Source organism: Polypterus senegalus, chromosome 2, assembly GCF_016835505.1.
Source record: "Polypterus senegalus isolate Bchr_013 chromosome 2, ASM1683550v1, whole genome shotgun sequence".
Classification (NCBI taxonomy): Eukaryota; Metazoa; Chordata; class Cladistia; order Polypteriformes; family Polypteridae; genus Polypterus; species Polypterus senegalus.
In genome coordinates, this window is record NC_053155.1 from 197,776,671 (window position 1) to 197,787,734 (window position 11,064).

At 39.7% G+C, this 11,064-nt stretch overlaps 1 protein-coding gene across 7 annotated transcripts in view; it reads left to right on the forward strand.

Annotated features, from left to right (window-relative positions):
* Nucleotides 1-11,064, forward strand: part of kdm6a (lysine (K)-specific demethylase 6A) — a 548,877-nt gene that overhangs the window by 436,134 nt on the left and 101,679 nt on the right. For all 7 annotated transcript variants that reach the window (XM_039745157.1, XM_039745151.1, XM_039745155.1 and 4 more), the window contains one exon: nt 4,890-4,973. In XM_039745157.1, coding sequence (XP_039601091.1) covers nt 4,890-4,973 — 84 coding nt within the window. The remainder of the gene's footprint in view (nt 1-4,889; nt 4,974-11,064) is intronic.

The window sequence follows — 11,064 nt, forward strand, 5'->3', positions numbered from 1 at the left end:
GACTTGTCTACCGACTGTGAAAAACACCCAAAGAAAGATGCCCAGGGTCCCTGCTCATCTGCGTGAACGTGCATTAGGCATGCTGCAGGGAGGCATGAGGACTGCTGATGTGGCTAGGGCAATAAATTGCCATGTCCGCACTGTGAGACGCCTAAGACAGCGCTACAGGGAGACAGGAAGGACAGCTGATCATCCTTGCAGTGGAAAAACCCGGATCTCAATCCTATTGAGCACGTCTGGGACCTGTTGGATCGCAGGGTGAGGGCTAGGGCCATTCCCCCCAGAAATGTCCAGGAACTTGCAGGTGCCTTGGTGGAAGAGTGGGGTAACATCTCACAGCAAGAACTGACAAATATGGTCCAGTCCATGAGGAGGAGATGCACTGCAGTACTTCAAGCAGCTGGTGGCCACACCAGATACTGACTGGTACTTTTGATTTTGAGCCTCCCTTCATTCAGGGACACATTGTGAAACATTTTTAGTTTATGTCTTATGGTGTTGACTCTTTTACTGTTCATACAAATATTTACACATTAAGTTTACTGAAAGTAAAAACAGTTGAAAGTCAGAGGACTTTTTTTTGCTGAGTATATATATATGTATGTATGTATGTATGTGTATATATATATATATATATATATATATATATATATATATATATATATATATATATATATATATATATATATCTCCATCCATTTTCTAACCCGCTGAATCCGAATGCAGGGTCACAGGGGTCTGCTGGAGCCAATCCCAGCCAACACAGGGCACAAGGCAGGAACCAATCCTGGGCAGGGTGCCAACCCACCGCACGACACACACAAACACACCCACACACCAAGCACACACTAGGGCCAATTTAGAATTGCCAATCCACCTAACCTGCATGTCTTTGGATTGTGGGAGGAAACCGGAGCGACCGGAGGGGAGAACATGCAAACTCCACGCAGGGAGGGCCTGGGAAGCGAACCCGGGTCTCCTAACTGCGAGGCAGCAACACTACCACTGCGCCACCGTGCCGCCTATATATATATACAGTCATGTGAAAACATTAGGACACCCTTTGAAAGCATGTGGTTTTTTGTAACATTTTTAATAAATGGTTATTTCATCTCCGTTTCAACAATACAGAGATTAAAGTAATCCAACTAAACAAAGAAAACTGAAGAAAAGTCTTTTCAAGATCTTCTGTAAATGTCATTCTACAAAAATGCCTATTCTAACTGAGGAAAAAGATAGGACACCCTCACATGTATTCCCTCTTAAATTGGCTCAGATCTCACACAGGTATATCACACCAGGTGCACATAATTAGTAGATCGTTACTCTGCATGTTGAATGAGGCTTGCCCTATTTAAACCTCAGACATTTAGTTTGGTGTGCTCCTGACTGTTGAAGTGAGAGTGAGCACCATGGTGAGAACAAAAGAGCTGTCAGAGGACTTCAGAAAAGATTGTAGCAGCCTATGAGTCTGGGAAGGGATTTAAAAGATCTCAAAGATTTTGAAATCAGCCATTCCACTGTCCGGAAGATAGTCTACAAGTGGAGGGCTTTCAAAACAACTGCCAACATGCCCAGGACTGGTCGCCCCAGCAAGTTCACCCCAAGAGCAGACCACAAGATGCTAAAAGAGGTCTCCAAAAACCCTAAAGTGTCATCTCGAGAACTACAGCAGGCTCTGGCTACTGTTGATGTAGAAGTACATGCCTCTACAATCAGAAAGAGACTGTACAAGTTTAACTTGCATGGGAGGTGTGCAAGGAGGAAACCTTTGCTTTCCAAGAGAAACATCGAGGCCAGACTGACATTTGCCAGAGATAAAGTTGACAAAGACCAGGACTTCTGGAATAATGTTCTTTGGACAGATGAGTCCAAAATTGAATTATTTGGACACAACAGCAGAGGACATGTTTGGCGTAAACCAAACACAGCATTCCAAGAAAAGAACCTCATACCAACTGTGAAGCATGGAGGTGGAAGTGTCATGGTTTGGGGCTGCTTTGCTGCAGCAGGACCTGGTCAGCTCACCATCATAGAATCCACGATGAATTCTACTGTGTATCAGAAGGTGCTTGAAGAACATGTGAGACCATCAGTTAGAAAATTAAAGCTGAAGCGGAACTGGACCATGCAACATGACAATGACCCAAAACATACTAGTAAATCAACCAAAGATTGGCTGAAAAGAAGAAATGGAGAGTCCTGGAATGGCCAAGTCAAAGTCCAGATTTGAATCCCATTGAGATGCTGTGGGTGACTTGAAAAGGGCTGTACGTGCAAGAAACCCTCAAACATCTCACAGCTGAAAAAGTTCTGCATTGAGGAGTGGGGTAAAATTTCCTCAGACCGATGTCGAAGACTGGTAGATGGCTACAAGAACCGTCTCACTGCAGTTATTTCAGCCAAAGGAGGTAACACTCGCTATTAGGGGCAAGGGTGTCCTATCTTTTCCTCAGTTAGAATAGGCATTTTTGTAGAATGACATTTACAGAAGATCTTGAAAAGACTTTTCTTCAGTTTTCTTTGTTTAGTTGGATTACTTTAATCTCTCTGTATTGTTGAAACGGAGATGAAATAACCATTTATTAAAAATGTTACAAAAACCACATGCTTTCAAAGGGTGTCCTAATGTTTTCACATGACTGTATATATATATATATATATATATATATATATATATATATATATAATTATACTACATCCTAAACTAGAGAGACTCTACATGTGCTATAAAATTTGATAATTTGTGATGCTTCAAAATAGCTCTACCGTATTATCTATCTTTTCACTTTTTCAGTATTCTGTGCATGCATATTACACACCATAGAAATTGCAAAATGCTGAGTGCTGATCGCCACTGTAAACTTGGTATCGATGTGCCAGGAAGAAAATTGTCTGGCTGAGGTATTATAGCATAAATCAGAAGATGTACTGTGACTTTTGCTCTTAAGCTAGAAAAGAAGTAGTCGACAAAATGGTGTTTATCACTTGAACTAAAATTATTTCTGAAAAGAAACGGTGAATAAACACAATGACAGTCAAAAATATAAAAATGCTTGTGATTGCAATCTGACAAAAACAAAAAGCCTTTTTTCCTCAGATTTCCACAAGATAGATAGATAGACAGACAGAACTTTATTTGTCACCAGGGGATATGTGGCTTTTTACAGAAGTCCTTTAAGTAAATAAATACATATACACACACACTTTGGTCTGAACAGCAACCAGAATTACTATAATGCAAGAAAATTCAAAAGATTGAACATTTCTGACTTGCCTGTCATAGTCACAGTGAGGCATTCTGCAGACTATTGCTGTTGGTATAAAGGAGCCCCAAAAGCATTTCTTGACATACTTCTACTGAATAATTTGTTGGCTGAAAGTACTCCGTGTTCGTGTGTCTTTAAGGATGTGCAGCATTCTTCATAATGGCACTCATTTTTGTTTCAGTGCTCTCGTTTGACATGACCCTCAGGACGTCCAGAGTGTGTCTTATGACTGTGCATGCCTTTTCAATTGGCTTGTTGACTTGGTGGGCCTCTCCTGAACTGATGTTACCAGCCAAGCACAACACAGAGTAGAAAATCAAACTGGCTAACACAGAGCTACAGAAGATATGAAGGATGTTGCATCCCACGATAAGGAACACAGTCTCTTAAGGATAAACAGTCAATATTTAAAACTACAGTATTTCAACTTATTCCATATCGAGAGGGTGTTTTGTCTTGTTTTTTTTTTTAGATATTTAGAGGTTAGAGATTTAAGATATATATAACGAACACAACAAAAGCAGCATATAAAACCAAGAAGCACTCAATAAAATTCAGAACTAGGCTCATACATACCAAATTATCTTTAATATGAACATCGTTCATGCCTGAAGCTCAAGTATAAATTCTTAATACAAGATGTGTGAAATGTGATACTAGAGTTCCTTGTTTAGAGTCCTTCTTTTTGGATAGCTGAGTATGGTATTCAGTAATTTAGCAGGTACTGCCTCAGCCCGAGGCCAAGACAAAAGAAAGGAAGGAAAACGAAAATGCTTTCCTTAGACATTATAAGTTTACTTATAAGTTTTGTGAGCTGCTGTTTTGCTGGTAGGAGGAAACAGCCATATGGATTTCATAGACCATCACCTATGTGTTTTTTTTTAATGTTTCTTTTGTAAGACAAATCTTTTAAAATTTTGGAAATCTTTTAAGGAATTCATCATTGGAAATAATTATAATTTACTGCATACTTCTCTCTTTAATAACGATAGAAGTCATTATAAACAAAAATGATGAAAGGATATAAATAAATGATAACACACAAATATGATGTGTGGACAAATTTCTTCACGACTGGAGAAGGTCTTGTTGCAAAAATTTTAAACAGTTAGAAGCATTATTGTTAGAATATTTTAAGTGGTGTATTTATGTTACAGACTGTATTGCTTTTTAAAGCATGACTAACAGCAAGGAATTTAAATACATGTTTTGGATGCTTTCTGCTAGCTGCCACAGGTGTACTTAGCTCCTAACTTGTTAATTGAAAATTTTATTACATTTTATATTTACACAAATAATGAATCACTAAATGATTTAGTATTTAGAAAATGTATAGATGTTCTGTCTGAAAAGCATCATGTATTATATACTTTTTTAAGCTAAAGAGGAATAGTACTAGTAAATCCTGCACAACATCCCTCATATCATAATTTCTTGGTTATAACCTGAATGACCTGTATACCTTTTTCCCTTTAATTGTGTAAGAAAAGTGACTTTGCTTTTATTTTTAAAGGCTATATTAACCATATTACGTGTTATTTTGTAATTATTATTGTAATTATAGTAGTTACATATTATTATTATTACATATTTAATTATCATTGTACTTCTTTTCATTAGAATTCTCCAGATTCATGGACAGGTGTGCACCATCCATTACAGCAGCAAGTTCACAGCTGGTACTTGACTCCTCAAAAGTTGCAGGTATTCAAAAAGTTTGCAATGAGGTGTTATGGTTTTTTGTGTGTGTGTATATGTACAGTGCACCCGGAAAATATTCACAGACCATCACTTTTTCCACATTTTGTTATGTTACAGCCTTATTCCAAAATGGATTAAATTATTTTTTTTCCTCAGAATTCTACACGCAACACCCCATAAAGACAACGTGAAAAAAGTTTACTTGAGTTTTTGCAAATTTATTAAAAATAAAAAAACCTGAGAAATCACATGTACATAAGTATTCACAGCCTTTCTCAATGCTCTGTCGATGCACCTTTGGCAGCAATTACAGCCTCAAGTCTTTTTGAATATGATGCCACAAGCTTGGCACACCTATGCTTGGCCAGTTTCGCCCATTCCACTTCACAGCACCTCTCAAGCTCCATCAGGTTGGATGGGAAGCGTCGGTGCACAGCCATTTTAATATCTCTCCAGAGATGTTCAATCGGATTCAAGTCTGGGCTCTGGCTCGGCCACTCAAGGACATTCACAGAGTTGTCCTGAAGCCACTTCTTTGATATCTTGGCTGTGTGCTTAGGGTCGTTGTCCTGCTGAAAGATGAACCGTCGCCCCAGTCTGAGGTCAAGAGCACACTGGAGCAGGTTTTCATCCAGGATGTCTCTGTACATTGCTGCAGTCATTTTTCCCTTTATCCTGACTAGTCTCCCAGTTCATGCCACTGAAAAACATCCTCACAGCATTATGCTGCCACCACCATGCTTCACTATAAGGATGGTATTGGCCTGGTGATTAACAGTGCCTGGTTTCCTCCAAATGTGACGCCTGGCATTCACACCAAAGAGTTCAATGTTTGTCTCATCAGACCAGAGAATTTTCTTTCTTATGGTCTGAGAGTCCTTCATGTGCCTTTTGGCAAACTCCAGGCGGGCTGCCATGTGCCTTTTACTAAGGAGTGGCATTCATCTGGCCACTCTACCATACAGGCCTGATTGGTGGATTGCTGCAGAGGTGGTTGTCCTTCTGGAAGGTTCTCGTCTCTCCACAGAGGACCTCTGACAGAGTGACCATCGGGTTCTTGGTCACCTCCCTGACTAATGCCCTTCTCCCCCGATCGCTCAGTTTAGATGTCCGGCCAGCTCTAGGAAAAATCCTGGTGGTTTCGAACTTGTGTGTTATATATGTGTGTGTGTGTGTGTGTGTGTGTGTGTGTGTGTATATATATATATATATATATACACATATACACAGTGGTGTGAAAAACTGTTTGCCCCCTTCCTGATTTCTTATTCTTTTGCATGTTTGTCACACAAAATGTTTCTGATCATCAAACACATTTAACCATTAGTCAAATATAACACAAGTAAACACAAAATGCAGTTTTTAAATGATGGTTTTTATTATTTAGGGAAAAAAATCCAAACCTACATGGCCCTGTGTGAAAAGTAATTGCCCCTTGTTAAAAAATAACCTAACTGTGGTGTATCACACCTGAGTTCAATTTCCTTAGCCACCCCCAGGCCTGATTACTGCCACACCTGTTTCAATCAAGAAATCACTTAAATAGGAGCTGCCTGACACAGAGAAGTAGACCAAAAGCACCTTGTGGATTTTATATGAAAGCATAACTAAATATATAACGCGGATTTTTCGCTGCTTCGGGTTCTGCGGACAATGTGTCTTTTTACTTCCTGTACATGCTTCCTCAGTTGGTTTGCCCAGTTGATTTCATACAAGGGACGCTATTGGCGGATGACTGTGAAGCTAACCAATCAGAGCACGCAGTTAAGTTCTCCTGACTGAGAAGCAAACCAATCAGAGCACGCAGTAAAGTTCCTGCTTGCTGACTGCAGTGTTAACCAGGAAGTCTTGTCTCGCTCATTCAGCATCAACGTGTTTCTCTGTGTAAAGAGTTGTGCTCTTTTGTGTTTATCTTTGTGCATAGTCAAGCCCTTCATTATGTCTCCAAAACGATCTGCTACTGCTTCAGGGGCCGTGCCCAAGCGCAAACGGAAGATGTCAGTGAGGGCTTTGCCTTTTATTAGTATAGATATATGTGTGTATATATATGTATATGTGTGTGTGTGTGTGTATATATGTATATATATATATATATGTATGTATGTATGTATGTATGTATGTATGTATGTATGTATGTATCTATAATAATAAAAGGCAAAGCCCTCACTCACTCACTCACTCACTGACTCATCACTAATTCTCCAACTTCCCGTGTGGGTAGAAAGCTGAAATTTGGCAGGCTTATTCCTTACAGCTCACTTACAAAAGTTAAGCACGTTTCATTTCGAAATTCTACACATAACAGTCATAACGGTCGACAACGTCTGCCATGTTGAACTTTCTTATTTATGGCCCCATCTTCACGAAATTTGATAGGCGGCTTCCCTGCACTAACCAAAACCGATGTACATACTTATTTCGATGGTATGACGCTACTGTCGGCCGCCATATTAAACTTTCCACCGTCACTAATTTTCCACCTTCCCGTGTAGATAGAAGGCTGAACCCATCTTCACGAAATTTGGTAGGTGGCTTCCCTGCGCTAACCAGAACCGATGTACGTACTTATTTCAGTGGTATGACGCAACTGTCGGCCGCCATATTGAATTTTCCAAACGTCACTAATTCTCCAACTTCTCGTGTAGGTAGAAGGCTAAAATTTCGCTGGCTCATTCCTTACAGCTTACTTACAAAAGTTAAGCAGGTTTCATTTTGAAATTCTATGCCTAACGGTCAACAACGTCCGCCATGTTGAACTTTCTTATTTATGGCCCCAACTTCACGAAATTTGGTAGGCGGCTTCCCTGCTAACCGAAACCAATGTACGTACTTATTTCGGTGGTATGACGCCACTGTCAGCTGCCATATTGAACTTTCCAACGTCACTGATTCTCCAAATTCCCGTGTAGGTAGAAGGCTGAAATTTGGTACTTATTTCGGTGGTATGATGCCACTGTCGGCCGCCATATTGAACTTTTCAACAGTCTTTGTTACTTATGGGCCCATCTTCAAGAAATTTGGTACGCGGGTTCCCAACGCTAACTGAATCCTACTTACGTACATATATACATCCATAGCCTGCAGCTCAGTCACCGTGTGAGGCGACATTGGGTCCACCATCCCAACGCCTCCCAGGTTGTTGGCTGCCGGCCTATATAAGGCCGTCTGTCGCTCCAGTCTCTACATTCCGTTCCTTGCTTCGCCACGGGATTCGCGTCTCCCTGCTGATAACTACAGCCTTTTTATTTAATCCAAGGCTTCTCCGCTGTTTCATTGTTCATTTATTACGATTATAGTTATTGTGTAGGTATTTTAGACTTACTTTACATTGTTCAGGTACCCATTTCCTTTATCATTCCAACCGTACCCGCATTAACATGTCTATTGAGGTGATCACCATTGATCAAAGAACTGTCACTTACCAAGTGGTTTCCATGCCCGGAGATGGCCCCCAACTTTTCCATTCTCTTTGTTACATATTGCACGGCCATATCAGGCTCACTCTTGATATCTGGAGAAACTTTGTGTCTTATGTATTGAATGACTGGGACAGGTTCAAGGTGTGGACTGATGACGGTACAGGAGATAATTATTCTACACAGGAGCACTAGAAGAGTGAAATGCTTAAGCCCTTCACATATGGATCTGCATGTGAGTTGATGGCTGCCACTGAATTGTTCGGTTGTCGCTTTCAAGTGTGCCGAAATGACCAAATATTTTACACCTTTGGACAACCGCCAATGCCTCTTAAACATCTTAGATTCACAGGTGACGATTTCAGTGGTGGACACTTTGATGTTTATGAATGTTTAAACTCTCAAAAGCTTGATATCAAGTTATCGATGAAACCGGTTGTATACTTACAACGCTTGACAGATGCCGAATGTCACTTTAACACAAGTCCTGCAAATACTGTCGTAATTGAAACAAACCATGAAACTCAAACCGATTATGACAGCAGCAATCCAAGCTGTGAGATTTGAAACAAGATTACTGTTCACATGGCCAACTGTACGTTACATGCTCAAGAGTAAGCTCAGTGCACAGCTTGGTCATGTTACAACCGGAGGGTTGAAAGGTTTAATTTTCTTCTTAATAAAACTTTTAAGGCAGTACTTCGCCGCTGTGAAGCGCGGGTATTTTGTTATATATATATATATATATATATATATATATATATATATATATATATATACCTGTATGTATATATATATATATATATACCTGTATATATATATATACCTGTATATAGATATAATGTGTGTGTGTATATATATATATATATATATATATATATATATATATATATATATATATATATATATATATATATATATATATATCTATACTAATAAAAGGCAAAGCACTCACTCACTCACTGACTCATCACTAATTCTCAAACTTCCCGTGTAGGTAGAAGGCTGAAATTTGGCAGGTTCATTCCTTACAGCTTCCTTACAAAAGTTGGGCAGGTTTTATATCGAAATTCTACGCGTAATGGTCATAACTGGAAGCTGTTTTTCTCCATTTACTGTAATGGAGATGATCTTGAACGCCGTGAGTTTAGTTTCGGTGACATCATCACGCCCCACGTAATCACGCAGTACATAGAAAACCAGGAAGACATGCATTATATAATTGAGAAGGCAGCTAAACAATAAGAAGCGGCGAGTGACATATACAACCATATTCATGAGTTCTGCTACTGAAACAAAGCACGATGTAAACCTACACTTTAAATTAAGTTCATAGATAGGCTTCCGCTGGCGTTTGTAATTTAGTGCCTGCCCATATAAGGCCGTCCGTCAGCGGCAATCCAATAGCAAACTCCACTAAATATTCACGGGCGAAGGACTGTGCTTATGGAGAGGAAGATGAGATGGTCAGGGGGGTGTTTGACACAAACTCAGCGAAACTGCGAGAGAAAGGACTAAGGTAACATTAAATACAGCCATGGACATAGCGAGATGGCACCAGCACAGCTGGGAACCTTCGATGCATGTACACCGAGCGGCTCACGTGAACTGACGCGTGCACAGATAAAAGCAACAGTTCCAAAGAGCGCTGAACAAAACCAATTACACAATTGAAAAGGCAGCAAAAATATGAAGCGCCTGATACAAGCATATTCATAAATCCAGCTACTGCGGAAACAAAGCACACGGTGGAAAAAGTTAATGTCCCGCTAAAGGAAGACAGTGTAAAAAACCCGTGCATGCAGTGTGTCAGGTCTCAGATAAAGAAGAAGACGAGCTGTTTATTGATGCAGTAAGAAACGAATCGATGAATGAAACCTGTCATCTTTACAACGATTGACAAACACGGAATGTAACTTGAACACAACACATCCTACAAATACGAACCTGATTGAAAGAAATAATGATAATCAAATCCTTGATGACAGCAACACTCAGTAACACTCACAAAACAAATACTGTATATTGACAGTCATGTTACGTTATTTTTAAAATGTTCCCTTTTCTTTTCTAGCTTTTTAACACACTACTTCTCGCTGCGATACGCTGGTATATATATATGTATATATATATCCCGATCTACATACTCGAATAATGGATACTTTATTGCCATCAATGATTGTTTTGGTAAAGCCATACTCAGTGTATTCATTAGATGAACGGTAAAAAGTAAGAGCGAGGGAGGATGACTTATTGAGGCATGCAGGCTGTAGTTGCGCCAACTCTATCTGAATTGCGATCACATTTGAAAAATATATCTTTTCAAGTTCTATTTAGTCCATATGTGTCAAACTCAAGGGCGCGGCCACATCCGCCCGGCGTAATTATATCCGCCCGAGATCATTTTATATACTGTATTATTGTTATTAATGGCCCTGGTATATGAAGCGCTGGTAACACAATAAACTACAGATCCCATAATGCAATGCAACGCTTCAGCTGCCTTGCAAAAAACTCACTTACCACGTTAATCAAGTCTAGCTTTTGATGCTGCAAGTTATTGCGAAGCTAGCTCACACGATGCTGAAGAGAAAAGTTGATTCTGAAAATAGAGCCTTTAAAACCGATGGGAGGCTGAGTATATGTTTACTGAACCCGTGTGTCTCATTTGTGGAGCT